The following is a 26,725-nucleotide window of genomic DNA, read 5'->3' as shown; positions in this document are numbered from 1 at the left end:
AGCAAACCTCACATAAATGGTCAAAGGATATCAACTCTTTGAAGTTGATTTTTTAGCTACGACTGACAGGTCATAATTTAATTCTTCACATATGCAGGGGTGCACATTCAAAATGTTTATTAACACAAGAACCAAGTAAAACTAGAATCTTGTCTCTAAAAGGAGTAGCATAAAAAGCAGAGTATATAGATTGAGAAATATAAGGGCATGATGGAGAAGAGATTTGTGTGGGCCAAAAGTTAGTACACTGTATTAAATACTTTCATATAATTAAAATCCCCTTCCAATTTCAACCATTTAGAAATACCTATATTTTTAGGAATGTTAAAGTCATGATCAATACTAGAGGAGAAAAAGGCTGAACTATTACATTTACCAGCCCCAAAGGTGTCCCTATAGTACTAACAATCTGGGAAGAAGAGCATGTAGGCAACAGAAGACATCATGAACAACGCTAGAAGATTAAAGGATAAACTGATTCCTAGCACTTAAGTCCTTCAAGATCAAATCAATATTTTTAGTGATCTAAAATAAATCTAAAAATGCTGACGTATTATACTCCAGTAAAAAAGTAAACACTATTTTTAGCAACCCCAACTCAGCTGGTCCTACTAGAATAAATAATACTATTCCACAATGGGCATTTGGTTTTAGGAGACAAAAGGCTGGATTAAGGTAATGATATTCTCTCTTGGTGTCAGAGTTAAAAAAATCAATTACTTGTGGGTCCCATCTAGTAAGATTGGTTCCACAAAGTTACATACATAAGGAAAACCAAGATAAAAGCTTTGGTGATACAGTTTTTTCCCTGGATTTAAAAGCACTGTATGGTACCCCACAATCACAGGTTGGTCATTCTCAGATTTTTCACTTTGAAATCTAGTAAACTGTTTCTGTGAGTCACAAGTACCAGAGTTCTTAACTGCTGTTCTATGAGTATGTTCTTTCAGTAGGTACCGCTTTAACCTAAAATGTTCAGTTCAATTTTCTGAGAAGATTCTTCAATAAAAGTACATACCAATTTGAAGAGTGCTGACTACCACTACACTGGAAATAAAGTTATCTGATAGAATATAGAGGAAAATAAAAGTTTTAAAAAAAAGTCCAATGCTTCCTAAGTATATTTTTCTTTTAAATGCTTGCATCAATTAAAAAAAAATCAAAAAAATATTTCAAAGACAAACTTTATATACAATTTTCATATAAAGTTTTCTTTATACATAAACTATGGCAGATTGTACTTTGGGGGAAAAATTAAAATAAACTTCATTGCTCCTTTCCAGTTGTTGCACAAAGAAACAAAGTCTGATGAGACTCCAAGATCTTTGCCTTCCAGCACATAAATATACTCACTTTTAAAAGCTGAATATAATGCACTAAGAGGTCGATACAAACAAGAACAGAATACAAGTTCATCCTTGAAGGACACTTGTTATGAATCTGCTACAACTAAATAAGATGTTCCTCAGCTGCTGGTTTTCATATCATTCTTAATCATTTGTGGGGTATTCAGATCACTAGGATTAGAGAGTCTCTGTCTGACATTCAATACAACTAATGTTTACAGGTCTTCACAAGGCAAATGGCACTGTATTAGGCAGTATTAAGTGGCACCTGAAAATGAAAACACTACAGATTGACACTTTCTCTACAGATTTAAGTTAGAAACCCCATTACTGTTATTCATTTTTTGGCACGTTCCTCACAATAAATGACAAAGCTGAAATTCACCATAAAAGGTATGAATAATCCCAAAGGTAATGAAACTGAATTTGCCTTTGGTTTCCAAATAGATTGGAATATTTTAAATTCCAATCGAAGCACCTCAAAAACATCCAGTTACTGTTGATTACAAAGAAGGTACAGGAATTTAAGAGGGCACTGTGTTTCATTGGTGACAGCAGAGAAAGCTTACAATGACATGTTATGATTTTTTGTTTGGGGCACTACAGTGTACATAAGAACACTTAAAACATTTATATTAAAGATCTCCAAAACAATATACCTATATGCCAGAAAAATGTTGTGAACACTGTTTCTGCCTAATACATAACCAATATTTAAAAAAAATAATCTTACCATGGGAATTCTCTCCTACACTCACCCCCCCGCCCCGCCCCCAAAGGCCACAAAGTGCATTCACAGAAAGTCATTCTTAAGGTAAAGCCATTGCACAAAATGTACAGTTCACGTATAATGAAATGAGTACCACACTGGAGTTTAATTGTCTAAATTTCATACACCAGTATAGCAACATCCATAAGCGAAAGTCTTTTAATAGGATTATAGCAAATATCTTCCTAAGGGCCATACATATAATACATTTAAAGTATTAAAAGGTGCAGCTGAACTCAACAGCAAAATGTAAAAGCTAAATCCTGTTAACACACTTAATCTGAATTAACTTGAATCTATGATTTCCCATTCAAGAAATCAGGATGGAATACATTTCTTGTCCAAAGCAGTTTGTTCATTTATAAAACTATAAGTCAATTAGGATCACTACTCACTCAGTCAGATACCAGAGGGCCTTTCTTCTATACTGTTTATGCTGCCCCAGATATTTATAATGTTGCCTTAAAAAGAAACACCTTGTAAGAAAGGGCAAAGCTGAAAATTACCATTTTCTCTACTAAATAAATGCAATGTATGCAGATCTTCTGGAAATAATTCAAAGGTTCAAATTCTTAATGTGAAACCAGAGAAAGATTCAGAAGTAGTAAATTTTTTCCACTTTAAGAAAATGACACCTAGGTATGACAGGTGATAACTGAAGTTCATAATTAATAAGTCACTGAAAAGATAACGCATTCATTCATGTATCATTAGGTTAGAAAAGATAAGAGGACATGCTCACTGAAATGGGCAAGAATCAACACTTTACCGGTTTATTTTGTCCCAAACTATTACCGTTTGAGTTGATACATTAACAAACAATTTAAGTGTTCATATTATGCTAAACATAAAGCACCTGTGAGCAGTGCAAATCAAAACATTTTAAAGCTGAAAATAAACACGTTTAGACACTTCATTTGTTGTCAAAAACAGTTGACTACCTACTAATGACAATTAACTTTAAAATATAGTGCCAGATCCTCTCAAGGAAATGTAAAAATAATATTGTTATTTTTCAATTTTATAGGAATTATACAGAAGTCAGAAGTTAGAAATTTATGACTGTCAAGACTATCTTTGGAGAGTTATAGTATGTAGTTACGGATGGCTTTGTCTAGAAGACTGGGAAAGTGCTCATGGAATAAACACTATACTCTGCCGTAAATCAACAAAATGCCAACTGTGTCCTGTGGACACGGTAGAGAAAATGGCAATTTTGAAGAAGGAGCGCTTCTAAAGGCTTTTTCTTGGAGGCAGCCAAGGGTTTTTTCCACATTACTAAAAAGACTAAGTAATGTGGTTGTGATTACTTTAATTCCTACAACCAAACTTCCACTTAGGCATAGTTCCATGTTCCCACACTATTTTCCTTCTGTCCAGCAAGCTGGCTTCGGTACCCCATGGTCCACTATATCTTTTGGTCTTCCCTCTTTATAGTACAGCAGCCTGGTGGTGCTATCCATTGAGCAGGTAGACCACTAATTCATAGGTGGCCATCATAATGGCTGTGTTCGGAATCTGTCTCACCAGGTGAGTTGTCAGACCACGGTAAAGGGACCCATAGCCTTCTTCTTGAACAAGCAACGACAATGTCTGAAAAAAGGATCTGTATTTTGTTCCCTCTTCACGCAGTCTTGTTCTTACAACTTCTGTATGGGAAAAAAAGTCATTTTATTTAAACACTAATGATACCTTTATACCCTCCTAATACTGAGCACATCCCATTTATCAGACTGTAAGTGAAAAGCTCAGGATAAATGAGGAATGATTTTTTAATATGTAACTTATTGAAACTAGTTATTATAATAACAACAAATTCCTAAGCTAACTAGCTAAAATCACATATATTAATTATAAAATTTTACACTTTCCTGATGGTAAAAGACAGAATAAACAGAAGTATTAGTTGTATACTGGATATAGATAAAAGGGAGAATAGATCTGATTAAAAAAAAAAGGAAAGCAGGAAAGAGAACAGAGGTGGTATCAAAGATGAATACAGAAAGATACAGTGAGAAACAAGTAGGAAAGATTTTTAAAAAGTGGACATTACAATGAAAAACAGAATGACTGATTTATTTACAATGGTCCACACACACCAACATGAAATTCCACGTGGATAGGCTGAAAATGTTTAAAATACTAGCTGCCAGCTAAAAGGCCCCATCTGAGAAGTAACCTGGCAAAAGAGTCATAAACTTTTAGAGCTGAAAGGCTTCTTAAAGATTAGTCTAATTTTTCTTCATTTTAAAATGTAAAGAAAGAAATTGGGGCTACTATGAGATTTTAGTCAGTTGAAGTTAGAGGTTGGGATAAGAATTTGGAGTTTTAACTGAAGACTCTTCCACATCCATTATCTCTCAAACTTTTTCAACACAATGTTCCTGATGGGCCTGAGGGAAATGACCAAAAGCAACTTTCACTGCTAATGTTAACATCTGAAATCTCTTATGTCCTGTCTTAAATATCTATGCCATTTATATATTTCACTCCAAAATATTCTGTTTATAAACTGTACCTCTTCTTATAATAATGACATCATATCACTTGAGACAAGGTACTTGCAACTCCAAAACCCTCTTTCTCTCTCACCTGAGTAGGTCACCATCCTACTCCTTCCACAGGAGGCCAGAACCTACCCAACGCTGCTCGTACTGTCCTCTTTTGACCTCTCTTAAAGAAGTCAGGAATGGCCCTCAGGTAACTGGAAGTAAGCTGACACTCCAATTTGGTTAAAGAGTTGGTTTTATTCATAAATTACATTTTAGAGCAAATACTCATTTTCTAGCCCTATTTCATTTCTCCTAACAGAGCTTTAATTACATAGCCTTAGCTTTACAAAGGTGAATATAAACATTAATCAGCATAACAGAAGTAAAGCACTTAAGATGATAAACCCAAACCAAACTAAACCTCAAACCTACCAAAATCAAAGGCTACACTTTAACAAAATAACAAAAATGTTACCAAAAACCCCTCAGCATGTTGCAGAGAAATTCTTAAGTGGCTTCCTTAGTTATTAGTAAAAAGGCTAATATTATAAAACTTACAGAGAAGTTTTAAAAATCATTAATATATACTTATTTGCCAACATGAAGCAATGTAAAATAGCTTGGTTTCTGGGCTTATAGACTTCAGTTCAAATTTGAACTCCACCACTGATTAAGCTATGTGACCTTGAGCAAGTTACTTAATCTTAACATTTCTGGTTTCCCATTGGAAAATGAAGACAATTCTGGCTATGTTCTAGCATACCTAAACTTATAAGTACTTTGCATGATTTTTATACAGATTAGCAATAATGTATATTGTATATATGTATGCAATAATATAAAGTGTCTAGTATAGCACCTACACCCATACCTTTTTTTTTTCTTTTATATTGGAATATAATTGTTTCACCATACTTTTTTTAAAAACAGGAACTTGCCCAAGTCACCTGGCTGGAATCTGACTGACTCTGGGCTGGAATTTGACTGTCCAGAACCCATGCTAAATCACCACCAGGAATACTATGGCATACATATACTGACCTATTAAAATAACAGCCTTATGTTACTCATACAGATTTAATCCCATTACGATGAACTGCATTTTGTTATACTGCAATTCAGTAAAATTATAAATGCTCTAGTAAGTGGGCCATTGGCTGGGGTGGGAAAATATTTCTGAATTAACAGATTATTCATACACATTCAAGTCCTCTTACCATGTGGATATGCTATAGTTGTGGCACACGTTTTTGAGGTGGCAGCAGCTAGCATCATTCCCACAAAATCTGATGCTTCTTTCACAGACTCTTCTTCATTTTCCATCGTAGACGCAATCTTATATTCCAGTAGTTTTTGCTTAATACTTTCATAAATAACAAAATGGATAACAGTCTCTGATATGCCAGCATATGAAGCAGACATGCCCCTATAAAATCCTCTAAGTCCATCTGTCTGATATACTTTACGGACACACTCAAATGCGCCCATTCGCTTTTCCCCACGGTTCCTGAAAAGCAAAAAGGAAAAGTTTTATTAACATAAATAAAGTAGTATAGGTTTTTAAATAAACTAAATAAAATATATAAAATATGCCACTCTACTAAAGAATAACCCTCTTTTAATTCATGGGGAAGGAAAATCAGAATTTTAAAACATTCATTTGAGATTTCCTAGTCTTTTGTCCCAAATTTGTCATATTAGATAGGTAACATATAAGCAGTTTATCTTACTGAATGCAAAATAACTACTTTGAATCTTCAGTTTCATTGATGTTTGTATTGTAGGAATAAGGAACAAAATCCACTGTGACTGTGTGTTCAAACACACTGTTACTGCAGCTCAAGATGAAATAGAAAACTTAACTATTTATAAATTATATACAACCTGTTAACAAAATAAAACCACAACTAAGACACCTACCTGATAACCTACAGATTCCTCCAATTTTATAAACTAATAATTGTCTTGAACTAATAACTATCCTGAACTAATGGTACTGAATAAATACCTTCTTAGTTGGATGATCCATGCAACCAACTGTAATTAGTTTCTGCCATCAGATCCTTTCTTACAAGAAAGTTAAGAGCTGTTAAGTCCTAAAGGGTAATATGCAAACACATCAGCAAAGTTCTTGATCTCAGTGTTATAAAGTAGCATCCTCAAATCAACCTTTCTACTACCCCAATCCCATCCCATTCCCCACTCCTAAGCCTAAGAAATTGTGCTGGCTTTATTACTACTTTTTTTCACTTATAACATTAAAGAGTTTGAATCCACGCTTTTCCTGGGTCCCCTATAATCCACCCTTTAACATACTGAAGCATACCCCTGGTAGCTTATAACAGTACAATATGGACTGGTATCTTACACATTTTAACCTTAGGGCTGTCTTATCTACCATTACCTTTCAGCTCTTTGGCTTTAAGAAATAAACTTTGAGTCTTGCCCCAAAACTCAGCTTAAGGTTTCATTAAAAAGTACTCCAGGGGACTTCCCTGGTGGCGCAGTGGTTAAGAATCTGCCTGCCAATGGAGGGGACACGGGTTCAATCCCTGGCCTGGGAAGATCCCACATGCCATGGAACAACTAAAGCCCGTGTGCCACAACTACTGAGCCAGCCCTCTAGGGCCTGCAAGCCACAACTACTGAGCCCATGTGCCACAACTACTGAAGGCAGAGTGCCAAGAGCCCATGCTCCGCAACAAGAGAAGCCACCAGAGAGAAGCCTGAGCAACCCAACAAAGAGCAGCCCCTCCTCTTCGCGATTACAGAAAGCCCAAGTGCAGCAACAAAGACCCAACACAGCCAATAAATAAATAAATAAATAAATATGGGGGGGGGGGGGAAGTACTCCAGATGAAACAAGAATTAGACATTTCTTTTCAAGTCTCCAAATAGCATACAATTCCACATGACAGAATGTGGAAAACATATCTTTAAGCAGGCATAATTGTTAATGATTTCTTAGATCAGTTCTATTTATAATCTATGAGATCTAACACTAGACTTCCCAAACCCTAAAATATAAAAAACTGAAAATTTGTTATACAGTCTACTCTGGATGAAAGGCTAAAACAGTTTCAAAACTATTAATGTGATTATTATTATCATAATACATCAGAGAGGATCATCTCTCTACTTGAAAGTGTTATCTTTTCCCCATCCTCCATTCTGAGGGCCAACAGGAGCTGAGATGGCAGGACTCTAAGCCACACTGCTTCTGGCCTTCTCTCAGCTCCCAGAACATGCCAAAGGCCCTAAACTTAGGATATGTGAGACTTGCACCAACTATTGCCTCTGCTTAAAATGCACTCAAAAAAACCATCCCTTGACTATTTCATTTAAAGTTGGTCCCCACTGAATTGGGAGATTGGAATTGCCATATATACATTATTAATAAGAAAAAAAAAAAACCAAATTGTACACTCTAAATATATGCAGTTCATTGTATGTTAACTGTATTTCAATAAAAGTTCTTAAAAAAATAAATAAATAAAAGAATCTATAATATCATGGGGGAAAAAAAAGAAGTTGATCCCCACTGTTTCCTGGGATATCACTAGAACCTACCAGTACCTGCTTACTACAGATATTTTGAATGAATGAATCTTGCTGCCATAAAGCGGTTGGTGGTAACAGATGAAGTCCATGAATACATGAGAGCTAAATTCCACACCAGAACGCTCTGTGTACAAGGTTCATGAGTTTGAGCAATGATCCTCAAAGACTCAGTCTTGACTCATTATCGTGTAGTTTATTTAGGGGTTAGTAAGCTGATTATAAACACACATGGAGTGAATGAAGGTATCACAGCTCGGGCTAGATTAACATGTCCTTTTTCTTTCTTCTTCTTTTACTGAAAAACACACTGCATAATATACTTTCTTTCCTAGAAACTCTTATACTGTCAACTATTAACGTCACTTTTGCTTCTGATGGTACACCCAAGTTTCAAAAACAAACAAATGAACAAACAAACAAACATCAGCAGCAAATGAGGGGAAAAGTGTTTAGATACCTGGCACTGAAATCTCACTGATACAAATTTATAGAAAAAATTTACTTGAAGCCAACTTCAACAAATTTTGTTTTAATGAATTAACATACCTTGCATCAAGCTGTAACCGAGTCTTTATAAGCCAAATGGGATTGGTCGCTGTGATTGCAGTAAAACCTAAACAAACATGTTTAAAATGAACTCTGGTAAAAATGAAGAACACACTATTAACTTCAAGGTTTTTAAAACTATATAAATCTATATTAAAGAAAATATATAAATATTTAAACAATGAACTGATGTACGCTTTACACTTTTATTTTACAAATCCATTCAACCATGAACATTTGTACTTTATTTCCAATTTAGTTTCAAATTCTGACCCTCACTAAAAGATCCTTTTAAGGGCAAAATCTGATTATATATAAACTCCTCTTCCAACATATTCAGAATATCCTCTGGGGCACCCTTTACTCTCTAAGCTAAATTTAGAAACCCATTTCTACAGACAAATACATAGACATTTTGTGTATTCTAGGGCTTTTTAGCATGCAAACTCTACAATAGCTACCTAGGGTCCAACTAAATCACAAACCACTATGTTCAAAATGGAGTCTACATAAATGTCAGCATTTACCAATATCTGATCGTAAGTTGATTGTATAACAGAAAGAATTGTTTGGCCTTATGAATACTTTATATAAACAAACACCTACTAATACTGTTAAAATAATGGTATCAGAGAGATAAGGTTTCTATTAGGGTTAATAGGACAGATCTATTTTTCATCCACTTAAAAACATACGAAAACTTAAACGTTCAAAAAGTTACAAATCAGAACTTCCTTCTCACTTTTATAGACACTGAAGAGAGAAACTTAAGGTAGAAGGTAGTTCTATTTTATTTCAAAACTAAAGTACTATGTATGTATTAACTATCAGTGCAGAAGGGTGGTTCCCTAAGATTACTCACTCCAGGTAGTAAATTAAGATCTCTGCAACAGTATGTTTCTAGGCTAGTGCCTATTTTTTACTTGCTGTCTTCCTAGTGTTATGGAAAAACAGCAGCACCATGAAATGCAATCTTGATGATGGGAATTTATGAAGATTGCTTCATCTATGCAAAACAGGTTTTCATGTAACACTTGTGAACATTTAAGATCAGCTACACAAAATTGAGAGAACTAACTTACATCAACCTATATTTATTCAATTGGCCTTTAAATTCAGTGAAAACTTACATGCAGAAATGTCTAAGGATCTTAACTTTTAATATTTTCTATCAAATACTAGCGGGTCAAGCACATTATTTTTAGAAAGGTTTTGAAATACACCCAGCACATTTAATATTAATACAGTCTTTCAGGAACAAAAATGCTGTGGTACACTTAGGAATAATTTTTTTTTCTTAGTTAACATTAGTGGAGAGCTAATCATAAACCTTTTCTGCTTTCAAAGTTAGTATGCGTATATTTACAAATGCAAAATAATTTTACTAAATTGTTTACAAAGTAGAATTTAGTCTCATGGGTTCTTTTCCCTTCTATAATGTCAGATAATTAGCTAACTCAAATTTTACTCCCTTAATCAACTATATTAATACTACACAAATAGCCAGATGCTTCACAAAGAGATGCTCAAACTGGATCTATTATCAAGCAAGATAAAATGAAATAAATTTGGTTTAATAACTCCTTCAATAATTTTGTAATGATTATATAGTCTCCATTTCTCTTAAGTGCTTTTAATACTACATACATACATACATATAAAGCTAGAGAGGGACCAACAATTTTGTAAGCATCAGCCAGTACTAAAATAATAAAAATTTAATGTGTTGGACAGGGTGTCAGGAAGATGTTTTAAATAAAACATTTTCATGCATATATTCTTGATAAAAGGAAAGAGAAGAAAGATATGAAACCGGATCAGTTTAAATATTTTGTTTGGAAAAGATTTTTCATGCATGGCCTGGCTAAACTGAGAATAAAGTTACGGAGTACATTTTTTTTTCTCTTGAACCTCATTTTTCTAAATGAAAAAGTCAAACTAAAGATATTCAAATTATATTCTAAAGCAAATGTGCACCTGACATCAGAATTCTGGTCATAAACCTAATTTAATGATTATTTTAAACTTAAATATCTGTGTTAGCTAAATGCCTATATAGTAAGATTAGGAGTTTAATAGTAAAAAGCTGCTAAGCAGCCCAAACCAACAAAATACTCTGCATTATTCACAATGGTCTTATTAATTATGTGGAAATTTTAAGGAAAAAACATTTGCTTTTTATTAAATTTTGAAAGCCTAAAACTGGGAATGCTTATAACCAACTTTTAAAAAAAAGGCTAGGTAAAAATTTCATTCAGTTTATTATACTTTATTTGAAAAGAAGATGAGCATCAAAGCTTTTTTAAAAAAAAATAAGTTCTGTCTAAAAATATAAATTTTGTACCCAAGCTTATTAATAACACTCTTCGAAGTCTCAAATTCCTCAGAGGCTGAAAAAACCCCATATATGTAAACTTTAAAATACTACAATACATATTTATTAATATTACTAGGAATAAAATTTTAAATACCCATAATGCTCTCTGTACATGTTAATAAACTAATCAGAAAGCAAACAACAGGTATTTCTCACTTAACTAAAATTCATTTCCAGACACAGACTGACCTACGAAACACAACACATTAAAATTTAGGTAAGTGAGAGAATGCCATCATCTTACCCCTATATGGTTTGTGCTTACTACAGTTGGGGCTGAACTCTCTCAGTAACAAGCTAGCTCTTAATAAAGACACTAACCTAACTGCCAGCAAACCATTAAGTGAGATAAAAGAATCAAGGCATAATCCACGGGTTTTTAGCTATTGGTCCTTTACCAGTTCTGGTCCTTGGGTTTTACGCTGTTACATCCTCTTAACCAAAGACACTCTAATAATTTAGAGACAGTATCAGGCTAATTAAATCTAGAAAAATATAATCTATTAATTCAAAAAATGAAACAAACAGAAAGAAATAAACATTACTAACTTAGAATTATATAAGGTAAGGCAATTTGAAATCGACAAACAGCCAAAGTGAAACATATCTTCCTACCCCCTTTAAGACAAAGATGTTGGGGATGGTGCCTCTAAAATTTAGAAATTTCCTATTACTTTCTATTTTGGCACTTAAATTTTATGACATTTTGATAATATGCTATTTCATATTAATATTCTGAACACCCTGTTAAACATTAAAACTGACTTAGAAGTATATAAAGAATCTATTTGTAGGTTAAGAAGAATTAATATTGCTCCACAGTCAGTTAAAACAAAATGGCAGTATACCAGCCATACTATTAGTAGCATGGTTAATAGTTTATTAGAAAACCAATTAAAAACCACATTAACAGAAATCCTGCCTATAATAAAGTTGCTGAAAATGTCTATTTCATTAAGTGAGTGATACCTGTAGTATTGCATTTTCACTACTTTTTATTTCAATTAACTTCTATAAGAACAAAGCCCACCTAACCTTCTAAGAAAAATATATTAAAACACTAAAAAACAAAAAACAAAAAAACCTAACTAAAACTAAAACAAACAAGATCCCATATATTCTTATCCCATATTTGGAAAGTAATGGTAGTTAAGATCAATGTTTTTGCAAGAAAGTAGAAAGCCAAGTATCAACAGACAAGAAAATGGAAAGCACTGTATCAGACTTTTAAAATATGTTATGCTAAGCGAAGAGAACTACTACTTTTTCTAAAAGTTGTCGGACGGTATGATACCATTTATAGCTATGTAAATCTTTAATACTGTTAAGGAATTCTTTGGAGGTCAAGGCTATTATGGCCAAGCTAAAGACCCCAAGCTTTTAGTACACGATGACTGAAATGTTACCCCATTCTTCCTTCTAGAAGGAATATTACAAAGGAATCAGAATTAAAGTTTTATAAAATACTCAGATAATGCACACACAAATTCAGGAAATAAAAATTCATTTCCCGCCTTCTATTAATTCCATAGCTATTATAAATTCCCAGGGTGTGTTTCTTATAACTAGAGGCTGCAAGAGATGCTCAGATCAGTACTCACGAGGTTTAAGTTAGTCCATATTTCTACAGGAAGTGACCTGCGGATGGGGAGCATGAGATGACACGATCTCACTCTTTTCTCGGGAGAAATGTACAGTAAATGCCTAAAATAGACACAGGCTTTTCTGTATCATAACAACAAGCAGTGACCTCATCAGAAACATGTGTACAAAATGAATCCCATTGGAAGGATCTGAGAAATATTTACTGTGAGATCTAACTTTTTGAAAATTTTAAGTTAAAAAATAAAAAGAAAGGAATATAAGAATGGGCCATAATTTTTTTTTGAAAAGTACCGAGTACTGAAAATTCTGCCATCGGTGGCAGTTTCAGAGTCCAAATACTTACCTAAAAGGTCAATTTTGCCCTAAAGAAAAAATGCTAACCTTGTCAAAGGGGAATCTAAGAAAATATTTAGAGGGGATTATTATATCCCATTTTCCTACCATTATTACCTATCATGCTCAGAGCTGAAATTACAATTTTCTATTCTTTAACAATCAGCCTACTTAGTAAATCTGAAAAACAAAAACAGGTCAGTTCCCTGGCGGTCCAGTGGTTAGGACCCGGCACGGCATGTTCACGGCTGTGAGTCAGGGTTAGGTTCCTAGTGGAGGGACTAAGATCCCTCAAGCCGTGTGGCGTGGCCAAAAAAATAAAATAAAAATTAAAAAAATAATAATAATAAAATAAAAAACAAAAATAGAAAATTCAAGTAACTTCATTTTGTAACTATAATTTAAAAAAAAAAAAGTATAGGTGGCTACAATAGTACCTTTCACCTTTTGCACTATGCTCAGTAATACTGCACATCCATTTTTATGAATTAATTTGGATTATTTTGTATTCAGTTTCTTGTGTTCTAAAAAACAAAAAACAGGAAGAATGTTTATACACGAACATACAAAACATCCAACCATCCATTTGGCTGAATAAATTGCCATGGATAAATTATTTTAAAAAATATTTTATAATGCAAGACAAAATTTCTATTTAATGAGTAAAAATTTAACCTTTAATAATAAACTTTAAGTCAAATAGAAAAGGTATCTTGAAAAATAACAGTGAATGCTATAAGCAAATAAAACCCACTAGGTATGTAGTAAATGTTAAACAATTACATTACACGTATCAAAAAATTAAGCACTGTGTGAATATATAATCCAATAAAAATCAGAATTCATTTCTGTTAGATCTGTACAGTTGTATTTAAAAGTATATACAACCCAGACAAAAACTTTTGACAACTGGGAGTTACTATAAAGAAGAAATGTAATACTATTTTTTTCTTTTTGTATACACGCTTGTGTCCAGGTGTATACAGAGATATGCAAATTTATTTAAACAAAAACACATAAATAGCCTCAAGGAAATAAATACCCTCAATAGCTAAGATACACTTAGTCTGGCAAACATCATACACAGGCGGGAGAAAAAAATAAGGCAGGTAAAACAGTCACCATTACTTAATTTGATGAAATAGCCTTGCAATAGCCTGGAAAAAAAAATTTCAATGCATGAAAATTTACAGCTCAAACTGAAGTTTACAAATTCTTATATTATTCCCTTGAAACACTAAAACAAATGAAAATAAGATGGCCTTTAAATAAATTATCCTTTTAATTTAAAAGGTTTAGTATCAAACACTCAAGTTCATATGAATAAAATATAAAATGCAACTGAACTGAGAGGTTACTTGTAATAAAAATTTACGTACAAGGTATGTTACTAAATCCTTAAGGGGTGTGCTATTTGATGTGGCAAAATCTTGTAGGCACTATCATTAACGGTGTATTTTAGTACATTTTTGATACTAAAGTGACAAGGTTAGCATTTTTTTCTGAATAGCCAGTTAAAAAACAAATTTTCCCATGACTGCTTCTAAGCACTTTGCACCCCCAATTCATATTTTGAAGACCTCTAAAAATGATCCTGAAGAAAAACCAGTGCAGTCTGGTCTAGATTACTACAAGAATGAAGGGGGCAAAAGGCTACCTTAACAAGTCTGCATGGGACCATTCAGTTTCACCAACCATGTAGCTATGTATAAAAACTGCAAAGCTAAATGTTATTGCTCATGAATAGTACAAGGAAGCTCTGAAGGCATAGTTCTCAGAAAAATCTAACTGCAAACAAATGGAAGACGTATTTTCAAATTACACAATAAGTGTATAGTGCAATACTCTCTGAACAAGTATAATACTATTGATTTACCAAAATTCAAGAAATTCAAGTTGGGAAATAGTATTAATGTATAGATAAAAACTGAAAACTATGAGTTAACACTTGTACACATTTGAGAAAAAAAGTACAAAATGACAATTCCACTGAAATTCTTTGCAATGTGATACAAATATAGTAATAAATTCTGATTAGATATTCTAATGAAAAAAGATGTTTCAGTGGGAATTAAGGTATTCTAAATTTGTAATACTGAAAATATAACTATCCTCAACTTAAAATAATTGCTTACCTACTTTCTTGGCATCAATTCTTTCAAAAAAGAAAGATTAACATTTCTTTACAATTTTCTGGGGTTAAAAAACAAAAACATGAACACTGGTAATCTAGAAATATATTCTTAAAGACCCTAATATAGTGGTTATATAGTTTGAAATTAGCCAGTAACTTTACACTCAAAGTTTAGAGGGAAAAATCATCTCTATTCATATCCAACTTCTATAAAAGTACATTAAGAAAATTCTACTTGTAACCAGATGATCTCTGTGGTATTAAAGAACTAATTCTCAAAATATAAACCTATGTAGAGCAACCCACTCACTACAAGAATAAGGTAATGGAGATTCACATAAATTACCTAACTTGCCCAAGATCTCTCTTCATTGGTAAAGGGTATTTCACCACCTTGATCTTTAAAGCTTTCCTTCCAGCTTTAAAACTTCAATGAGTCAGTCAACAATTACTAAATATAAAAAGCCATGAAAATAATTTCTAAGGTACATGCTAGATTTACTATATGGCTATTGACCTTTCAGAAATTAGTATTTCAAACTTACACTCAGTTCATTAAGTATGTGGTTGAAATTGATCCAATTTATTTCTAAATAGAAAATGGTTAACAGTTTAAGGCACTCATTATTAAGCACCTAACTGACACTCAATTTATTGATCAACAGTTGATAAAAGTAGTTTATAATTTGCTTTATAAAGTCACAGCATAATTTGGAAATGTGAGACATGGTTAAATATATAATAAATCTCAGAAAATTATAGAAAATTTTTCTAATGAGAACCAAAGGTCATGGCTTTGTCTAACATGCAAGACAGCAAATGATTCCAGAACCACACTAGTCAAACCAATCTCCCAGTTTATCTTTAAAGCAGTGCAGAGGCCCAGGACTAGTTGTTTTAATTCAGAATTGTATATTCTCATCAATGATGACAGAAGAGCTCCTGGGAACATTTCTAGAGCAAGCATGTACATACATCTGGTGCCTACATTTTGAGTGCTATCTCAGTGTGATGTATGTGGAATGATAAACATATTTTTCAATACATACATTACAATAACTTTGAGTTATCAGTAACATATCACTCACAAAAATTTCAGCATTTGAGCACAGGACAAAATGAATACTTTACCAAGAACTGCCGGCACATTTCAGACAGAAGCCAAAACATGCAGCAAAAAGGGAAAAGGCACTAACAGAAATTGAGGAGAAAAGAGTAAATTACAGCTCTGTAACTTTTAAGTGTAATTATGGTTGGATTCTTAAAACTGTTAAAAGTGATCACTAAATATTCAGTGGACTACACAAGACAATGTAAATATTATATTACCTGCATGCTATCACAAACTCCTAAATACAAAAATGCCAATTGACAACAGATTTTACATATACCACTTAATCAAATTTATTGTATACTAATAAATGTAAAAAACATGTTTACAGATGCGAATCAATGAAAAGCACATTAACTGCCTTAACTTTATAAGGTTAAATTCAACAAAATTCAATATTAAGTCTCTAGGTGTCAGAAAACTTTTTGTTTTTTAATATCATATATTCATACCTGCCATTGCAGCTGAAATCATGTGTACCTGGGTAGAATCAGGATCAAATAAACCATTCAACTTTTCCTTGCAGTTTGAATAAGCAGCAAAGTATATTGCTCTAAAATAAAGATTTAAATTTTGTCAATAAGCATGTTGCATAATTCATAAGATTTAAATGACATGTAAATTGATCTTTATTATTCCAGAGTCCAGAAATCTAAAAACATAAACAAAGTCTTAGTTATTATTTACATTCTAATGTAACATCACATACATATTTTTTCATGAAGACCATGAAGTACTTTTTGTATCAACTCATTAAAGATAAACTCAAATATAAAGCATCCTCAAACAGATAGCTCCACCCCAGTAAGTTGACAGCAACTGACTATCTGAAACAAAAAGTAGTTGTATAAGACTCTGAAGATCAGAAAACACAGTAATAAGGCTGGAAGCCCTACATAATGCTAAAGCTAAGTTAAATACACTTGTGCAAAGTAAATGTGATATGAGTACTTTATATGTTTTTTTGAAGAGAGTAAGGTAGAACTGACTCAAGTGACTAAAGTATATGCTAAACAATTTTGAGACACTATGCTATATACCAATCTACACTACACAGAGTAGTTCACAGCATCCTTAAAGAGATAGAACAATTGCAAAAGAAATGAGTCCCATCAGGTGAGATCATGTTTTCTAACACTTGTAAACATTCCATTAAATGTGTAAATATTTTCCCTGTTAACTTATTAACTGTGACTTTATGCATCCCAACTACCTCTTCACTGTTTAGCTTTGCAGGCACTGAGTTACTTGCTTGATGTGTCAAATATACTGTTAATTCCCAGCAACCCTGATTATCTATCCAATGAGGGGAAGAGTAATAAACAAACAAGTAAAAATGAGGAGAGTATCACCACTGTGCTTTTTTAATGTGCTTAAGAAAAAAAGGAAAGTTATTATAACTGAAAATGAAACATTCTACTTCATGGAAAAAAAAAAAGATACAATGAATGATACCAAATTAGCAAGGGGAATAAATAATACATTACCAGAAAATGAATAAGAAAAAAAGCATCCTAATGAGAAAATAGGCAAGGAATATACACAGGTAATTCACAGAAGAGTGATATAAATGACAAATAATTATAAAGAGGGCATGAAAGCACCAAAATAAAACAAATGTATATTAAAAAATAGTGAAAAATCATGGTTAGTCTATTTGGCAAATATTAAAAGACATAGATAATAGGCAACCTTGGTAATACGTGGATAAAGAACAACTAATCCACTGTTTGAGAATAAAAAGATGGCATGCCTTTTCAGAAGGCAACTGAGCAACATTCAGTAACTTTAAATGTTCATTCGCCCTTTTATCCGGAACTTCTACTTTTTGGTAACTATCCTAAAGAAAAATAGTTGCTTAGGTACTCAAGCATAAAAGTGCAGCTATGTTCACGAAGCCATTGTTTTTAACAGCAAAAATCTGGAAATAAATCTAAAGGTTATCAATAAGGCATCAATCATACTATACAACAAAAAAAAACCATGTATTTTCATGGAAAACGCTTCAAAACAAATTTGGTGAAATAGTTTTAATATGATTCAATTTATGTAAATAAGTATACACATTATGCTTTTTATGTACATGATAAACCAGAAAAATGGAAGACTATAAACCAAACTATTTATCAATGGTGGTTATCTATGGGGAGGAGAGAGGAGTAACTATGTGTGGAAAGGTGCACAGGGTGAGAGTGCACAGGGTGGGAGGTGGTGTGTTTAAGGTAACACATCAAGCTTTAATACTACACAATTTTTTAGTCTTAACAATAAGAATGAAATTTTGGGTATTTTTAAAAAAGAAAAAGCCCATTAAAAGTTGAAACCCAATAAATCACGAGACATGGATCTGCTACACTGTTTGAATACAGAGAGCTGGGTACACATTTTCACTCTGAATGGGAACCCTGTAGTGTTCTATCATGGGAGAAGTCAATCTAAGATAAAAAGATATTAGAGAAAAATGACAAATTAATGTATTAAGGCCTTCTTGGTTTCTTGAACTTGGTGCAAAAACTGCTTCACAACGATCTCACTAAGAGGTCCTCTGCACCTGCACATGGTGCAATCTGCCTATCCTTTCAGATGGTTACTGGTACCCATTTGTTACACCATAGTGCTTTATCTTAATTTCTCTTCAGCATCTGTCCTCATTATGCTTGAAACAAGAAAGACTGCCACAATTAGATTAACTAAATATATTTTTTTACCTGGAAGGGGCCACCCCCACTAAATTGGGGCCTAATCCTCTAAACAGGGAACGAGGCCCTTCTTTTTCCAAGATCACCCTGAAAGAGAAAAATATTATTTAGAAAAGAATGTCCTTCAAAGTGTGGTACTTTATTTATACAGCAAATGTGGAGTCTAAATCCCCTATGTTTGTACTATGTTATAAATGCTTCTGTCAAGTGTTCCTCACTTAGGAGAATCTGTTTTTCTTGACAAAGTATAAATTAATAAAGACGTAATAGATTTACCAGTGATAATAAAAAGAACTCCATTCAGATTCTTTGCTGAAAGTTTTAGACATAATTATCAATATAGATTATATTTTCATATGATCAGGCTATTCTTATCTTCAATCTCCTCCATTTTACTATCTTTACCAGCAAATTCAACTGGACACCTCCCTCATATTGCAGCATTACCTTATCCCAACCACTCCAGTGAAATGCTATGGCAAATCTATCACCCTAACATCCTTTAGGGTACTAAAATGGTTAGTCTGCTACTATTTCTCCCTCTCCTTAGTTAACATTCACTATGTTGAATAGTTACTGTGTAAAGACTAAGCAGAGTAAGGAGACAGAAAAGAGGGTAAGGCCCCTGCCACTGAGAAGTTTGCTGTCCAGTTGTGGAAAAAAGATTTATATTGAAATAAATAATTTAACAGAACATATTAATAAGCAAATACTATACAAGCTAGATATATATGCTCAGCAGGGAAAGGAACAGAGGCATGTCCAAGTCATGGAAGGCTTTCTGAAGGTGAGTTATTAAATGAAGTTTTGGTGTAAGAAAATAGATTGAGGAAGAGTAGGTATTTTAATTCAGAGTTAACAGACTGGGCCAGTAATTCTGAAGCATCTATATGCTTAAGAATGATCTCTTGATAGGCAGCTGAGCTGAATGGTTAATTAAGGTCCTGAACTGTGGGGTCTGACTTCTCAATATAAAGAGCCCAATTCTGGTAACTGACTAGTTGTGAGGACATAAAGTAATGACTTTTCTTTTAGCCTTATTTTCATCAGCAGTAAACAGAAAAAAACAGTACTTTTTTTTGGGGGCGGGGGGAGGGTGGTGGTTACTACAAGGGAATAAGTAAGATAATTTAAAAAAGAGCTTAAAAGAATACCTGGCTCACAGTAAGCACTTGATAGATCTTAGTATCATTACTGCTGGAACATTTGTTCAAAATGCAAATTTCTTAGATCCCACCCTCTAAGTATTCTGATTCAATAGGTACAGGACAGTGCTCAGCAATTTACATTTTTTCCACGCTGCCAGCCAGATAACTGACATAGGTGATACAGAAACACTTTTGATAAAACTAGGTTAGACAAAAGCAGAATTAAGAATGACAAATTGTAGAGCACACTTGGAAAATTTCAGTGTTTGCTAGCCCTTTCTGTGTTATTAATCCCTTTGAGAAGTAAAGGAAGGTAAGTGTTCTTTTAAAAACAAAAGCATAAATATGCAAACACTCACAATTTTGCATACACTTTCACCTAATTTATAGACCTCTTGAAGCTCATCCTCGAGCCCCAAAGAAACGAAAAGAGCCTAGGGCGGAATTCCCAAAGTTCAAAGACAGAAGGAGTAAAACAAAGGTTGGTGAGGATTTTTATTTTATATTTTACTTTATTTTTTGGCAAAGAACTGGAAATCACATTCATTGGTGGTGGGAATATAAAATGATGTATCCGCTCTGGAAAACAGTTTGGGAGTTCCCCAAAGTGTTAACTAGGTACCATACAACCCAGCAATTCCACTCCTAGTATATCCCCAAGAAAAATAAAACATATGTTCCTATGACGGCATTACTCACAATACCCCAAAAGGGCAGAAAATGCAAATGTTCATCAACCAGTGGGTGGATAAATAAAATGTGGTACGTACCTATACAATGGAATATTTGGCAATAAAAAGATACTTGTTACAACACAGATGAACCTTGAAAACATACTAAGTGAAAGAAACCAATCACAAAAGACCACATATTCTATGATTCCATTTATATAAAATGTCCTCAATGTGCAAATCTATAATGACAGAAAGCAGATTAGTAGTTGTTGCCTAGGGCTAGGGGGAGAGGAAAATGAGAAAATAGAAGTGACTGTTAACAGGAAAGGGCTCCATTTTGTGATGATGATGAATGTTCTAAATTTAGTGTGGTGATGGTTTGTACAACTCTGTGAATATACTAAAAACAACTCAACTGTACACGTTAAATGGGTGAATTTTATGGTATGTAAATTATCTCTCAATAGAGATGTTGGGAAATTAAAAAAGAAAAAAAGGAAAAAGCCATGAAACAGATTGATTAGGTCAGAGCCCCAGAGTAGAGAAAAAAATAGGAATAAGAGTGAAGAGCGGTTAAGGCAAGAGAATGCAGTTGGAAGCCATCTGGATACCGATGACATTAAACATTAAACTGACTCTTAACTGAGAAATTAAAACAGAGCCCAGAGGGATTCCTACAGTTCCTCTGAGAAAAGTCAGAGAAGGCAAAACCACTGAAAAATAGAATAAAAAAATATAGTAATGTCACAAAGGCCAAAGGAAGAATTTCAAGGAGAGGGGTAACCAGTGGTAATAAATGTCAAAATCATGATATTAGAATACTTTATTATTAATCAGATAGAAGTATTTATCTACAACTATGGCATTTTAACCCAAAACTGTTAATTTTATTCTATCTACTCATGTACTTAGGTAAGTTTGAAAAAAAGGAGAGTGATGAAATCTTTTGGTAGTGAAGGTAAACACACAGCATAGTTGACTTGTTACTACAAAATAAACACTACTGAACTAAGCTCAAATAGATTATGTCCCAAGTGAGCTGATAAGACAGACACACATGGCATTTAGTTACATATCTAAATTTAAACATATAAAACCCAATTTCAATAGTTTTGAAATTTCAAATCTGATCTGTAATATAATAAAGTATGGTAAAATGTGAAAACACATCTCTTTCAAACTGTCAAGAAATGCCAAACACTGAATTACATTTTAAAATCAGTAGAACTCTGCTTTAAATCTTAGTTATATTTAGGTTATATAAAAATCAGACTGCCATTAATTGGATACACTTAACTTGTGTGAGTACTTTGAAAATTAAAAAATACACACAAAGAGCTAAGCACTTAACACTATCACATTTCAAAAATAAATCAATTCATAATTTAAAACAAAATACCTATAATATCTTGAGAAAACAAATCCATTGGATAAATGTAAACAAATACTCCAAATACATATGATTTGGAAATAATATTACATTTTGTATTATCCAACTTACGTTCCTCTCCATTAGGGATTATTGTTTCTAATAAATTTATGGGAGTAATTCTGTTGTTAACAACATAGTCTGTAAAAACCTTTTTAAATCTGGCAGAATATAAATAAACAAACAAGGGCATCATTAAGGTAAATGGACAAAAAAAAAATCATGAATACTGTGCTCTCACTTTAGACAATGGAGAGGTCCAGGAGACACTACTCGATTGACACTGGCTCCAGCCATGGTGTTCAACTGAACTTCAGAGATATAAAGTGTCACAGAAGATGACTGCAACCGTGTTTTTACAACTTCCAGTGGACATGTCAGAATAGCTCCCACTGTACCACCACATCTACAAAAAAATGCAAAGAATAAAACTTACCTACTTAATTCATAAATTAGTATACATGCACAGGGCTGTGAAACAAATGAGCAACTGGGGCTTTGGGAAGGTACTAAAAATTTATGACTTTTGATTTTAGAAGACTAATTTTTTAAATGTTTCACTTATTTGACTGTATACAAACACCTCTAGTAGCTAAAAGTAACAGAGCTTAATATCTACCTAGCAAGAATAATTAGTTGAAGATTCCAAACAGTGGGTATTATTACTAAAATTTGCTGGTACACCACATCATAGCTTTAAATACTGTTCTAAGGGTTTATTTGGTACTCCCTGCCCAGATATTACATGTGTTGAAACCTAGACCATTATTTGAGGTATATCCTATTTCTCAAACTCCTACCTTATCTTTCAAAATTTAAGAAATGGTCTTGAGAGCAATAAGAAATAGATAATCATACATGTCTCCTATTTTAAATATCCAAGTACTCAGAGGCATTTCCCTTACAAATAAATATGGAATTTGAGTCTCAAAATCTGTATGTTAGACCCACATGTGGAAATCTGTGCAAAGTAGGTAGGCTTAGCTAGAAGAATCCAATTTAAATATAAGGACTGATCACCAAAACAACAACAAAAACTCTTAAATGGTATTATTTAAACTTTTTAAAGGTATATAAGAGATAGGCTGACTAATTATTCTTTTTAGGGGCTTCCCTGGTGGCGCAGTGGTTAAGAATCTGCCTGCCAAGGCAGGGGACGTGGTTTTGAGCCCTGGTCTGGGAAGATCCCACATGCAGCGGAGCTACTAAGCCCATGTGTTGCAACTACTGAGCTTGCACTCTAGAGCCCACAAGCCACAACTACTGCAACTACTGAGCCTGCACTCTAGAGCCTGCAAGCCACAACTACCAAGCCCGTGCTCTGCAACAAGAGAAGCCACCAAAATGAGAAGCCTGTGCACCGCAACGAAGAGTAATCCCTGCTCTCCAAAACTAGAGAAAGCCCCCAGCAGCAATGAAGACCCAATGCAGCCAATAAATAAATAAACTAATTAAAAAAATTATTCTTTTTAAATGCAAGACTGGAAAATAATTTTCTCTTAAAGCATTAATAGCTACTCAATGAAGCCTTGAGAACTCCTTTCTAGCCAGAGGAAAATCACTCAAGAGAGCTCTTACTGCATTGAAAGAGAAAAGCAGACTGAGTCAGAAGTAACCTGGACCTCCAAAACAGGCATTAAAGCAAGAAGAAAAATAGCTCACCACAGAAAGATACTAAATAATTCTACATACAGAATTTTTTTAAATGTATATATACAAACTATATAATAAAAGGAAAGCAGGCATGAAAACAGTATCATTCCAAATAAATCATTAAATAAGAGTATTTCATATTATGTAACAGTACATGTCATCAAGAAAATAAAACTGAAACAAACTTCATGAAATAAAAGTGAAAAATTAATACAATAAATGAAAATAGAGAATATCCACATGTAAAATAAAACCTGATTCTTACCTCATATCATATTTTAATAAGTAACTCAAAATGGACTATAGACCTAAATGTAAAACATGAAACAAACTTCTAGAAGAAAACATCTGACAAAAAATCTTTTTGACTTTGGGTTAGTCACACATTTATTAGACTGAACAACAAAAAGCAAAAGCATGAATCATAAAAGAAAAAAATGATAAACTGGACTTCACCAAAGTTTAAAAATTCTACACTCTGGAAGAAACTGTTAAGAAAATGAAAAAACAAGCCACAGTCTGAGAGAAAATATTTGCAAAACACGTATCTTGCAAATGCTTATATTCAGAAACAAAACTCAAAAATAAAAACAACTAAAAAAGATCAACAGACACTTCACCAAAGATTTATGGATACAAATAGAGAAAGATTTTTCAGAATCATTTGTCATCAGGAAAATGCAAATTAAAACCACAATGAGGTACCACTGCACATCTACTAATGGGTAAAATTAAAAAGACTGACAACAACAAGTGTTAATACAGAGCAACTAGAAACCTCAAACACTGCTGGTGGGAATGCAAAATGGTAGTGTTATTTTTTGTTTGTCTGGGTTTTTCTTTTTTTTTGACCTCGCTGTGTGGCTTGCAGGATCTTAATTCCCTGACCAGGGATTGAATCCTGGCACAGCACTGAAAGTGCTGAGTCCTAACCACTGGACCACCAGGGAATTCTTGCAAAATGTTAGGTTTGGGGGAAAAAAAAGTTACAGTTTGAAAAAAAGTTTGGTGGTTTCTTACAAAGTTAAACATATTATTGCCATACAGCCCTGCAATCCCACTCCTAAGGTGTTGACCTGGGAAAAAAATCAACACATACAGGCATACTTCAGAGATACTGTAGATTCAGTTCTAGACCATTCCAATACAGTGAATATCACAATAAAGTAAGTCACATGAATTTTTTGGTTTTTTAGTGCGTATAAAAGTTATGTTTACACTATACTGTAGTAAATTAAGTGTGCAATAATAGCATTATGTCTACAAAAAAGTACATCTTAATTTTTAAAAAATGCTATTGATCAAACATAAGCTTTCTTTTTGCTTTGAAAAAACAGATGACAGAGTTTTTCTTTCTTTTTTAAATTTATTTTATTGAATTATAGATTCACAATGTTGTGTTCATTTTTACTGTACGGCAAAATGATTCAGTCATATACACACACGTCTTTCATATTCTTTTCCATCATGGTTTATCACAGGATATTGAATACAGTTCCCTGTGCTATAACAGTAGGACCTTGTTGTTCACCCATTCTATATATAATAGCAAATTTATAAGCTTTTGCACAGCAAAGGAAACCATAAACAAAACGAAAAGGTAACCTACATAAATGGGAGAAAATATCTGCAAATGATGCAACTGACAAGGGATTAATTTCCAAAATGTACAAACAGCTCATACAACTCAATATCAGAAAAACAAACAACCTAATCAAAGTCTACAAATAATAAATGCTGGAGAGTGTGTGGAGGAAAGGGAACCCTCCAACATTGTTGATGGGAATGTAAATTGGTATAGCCACTATAGAGAACAGCATGGGGGTTCCTTAAAAAACTAAAAATAGAGTTACCATATGATACAGCAATCCCACTCTTGGGCATATATCTGGGGGAAACTCTAATTCAAAAAGATACACATACCCAATGTTCATAGTAGCACTATTTACAATAGCTAAGACATGGAAGCAACCTAAATGTCCATCAACAGATGAATGGATGAAGAAGATGTGGTATTATATACACAATGGAATGTTAGCCAGACATAAAAAAAAATGAAATAATGACATTTGCAGCAACATGGATGGACCATTTTCACACTAAGTGAAGTCACACAGAGAAAGATAAATATATATCACTACATGTGGACTCTAAAAAAAATGCTACAAATGAACTTATTTACAAAACAGAAACAGACTCATAGACACAGAAAACAAACTTACAGTCACTAAAGGGGAAAGGGAGGGTGAGGGATAAATTAGGAGTTTGGGATTAGCAGATACAAACCAGTATATGTAAAATATGTAAAACAGAACTACAAGGTTCTACTGTATAGCATAGGGACCTGTCTTCAATATCTTGTAATAAACTATAATGGAAAAGAATCTGAAAAAGATATACATATATGTAACACACACATATATGTAACTGAATCACTTTGCTGTACACCAGAAACTAACACAGCATTGTAAATCAACTATACTTCAATTTATAAAAAGAGAGAGAAAAGTATACAGTTTGTTTAAGTTTTATATGGAAAACTTTACAAGAAAATGAAGATCCTAAGAAGTGGTTAAGATTGAACATTTTTATGGTAGGCTTGATGAAGAATGGGAAATTGTGGGAAATGTGATAGGACAGAAAAAGGGTATGAGCAAACAAAAAAAATGCTGTTGGAAAAATGGCTCTCATAGACTTGGCTCAACACAGGGTTGCCACAAACCTTCAATATGTTAAAAAAAAAAGGCATTATCTTCAAAATACAACAAAGCAAGGTGCAATAAAACAGTATGCCTGTATATGTCCACACAAAGACCTATCCACAAACGTTTATAGCAGCTTTAGTTTC

The 26,725-nt window shown here is 33.3% G+C and overlaps 1 protein-coding gene across 2 annotated transcripts in view; it reads right to left on the bottom strand.

Moving 5' to 3' along the window:
* Nucleotides 1-246: 246 nt before the first annotated feature.
* Nucleotides 247-26,725, bottom strand: part of SLC25A36 (solute carrier family 25 member 36) — a 38,182-nt gene continuing 11,703 nt past the window's right edge. Inside the window, exons 2-7 of one of the 2 annotated variants that reach the window (XM_057738196.1) lie at nt 22,466-22,630; nt 18,983-19,060; nt 16,727-16,827; nt 8,715-8,781; nt 5,825-6,114; nt 247-3,764 (exon numbers count right to left, since the gene is read on the bottom strand). In XM_057738196.1, coding sequence (XP_057594179.1) covers nt 3,571-3,764; nt 5,825-6,114; nt 8,715-8,781; nt 16,727-16,827; nt 18,983-19,060; nt 22,466-22,630 — 895 coding nt within the window. In that variant the 3' untranslated portion in view covers nt 247-3,570. The remainder of the gene's footprint in view (nt 3,765-5,824; nt 6,115-8,714; nt 8,782-16,726; nt 16,828-18,982; nt 19,061-22,465; nt 22,631-26,725) is intronic. The other variant, XM_057738197.1, reaches the window with a different exon arrangement.

This window comes from Hippopotamus amphibius, chromosome 6 (genome assembly GCF_030028045.1).
Source record: "Hippopotamus amphibius kiboko isolate mHipAmp2 chromosome 6, mHipAmp2.hap2, whole genome shotgun sequence".
NCBI classification, from domain to species: Eukaryota; Metazoa; Chordata; class Mammalia; order Artiodactyla; family Hippopotamidae; genus Hippopotamus; species Hippopotamus amphibius.
This window is presented reverse-complemented; position numbering and strand designations above follow the sequence as displayed.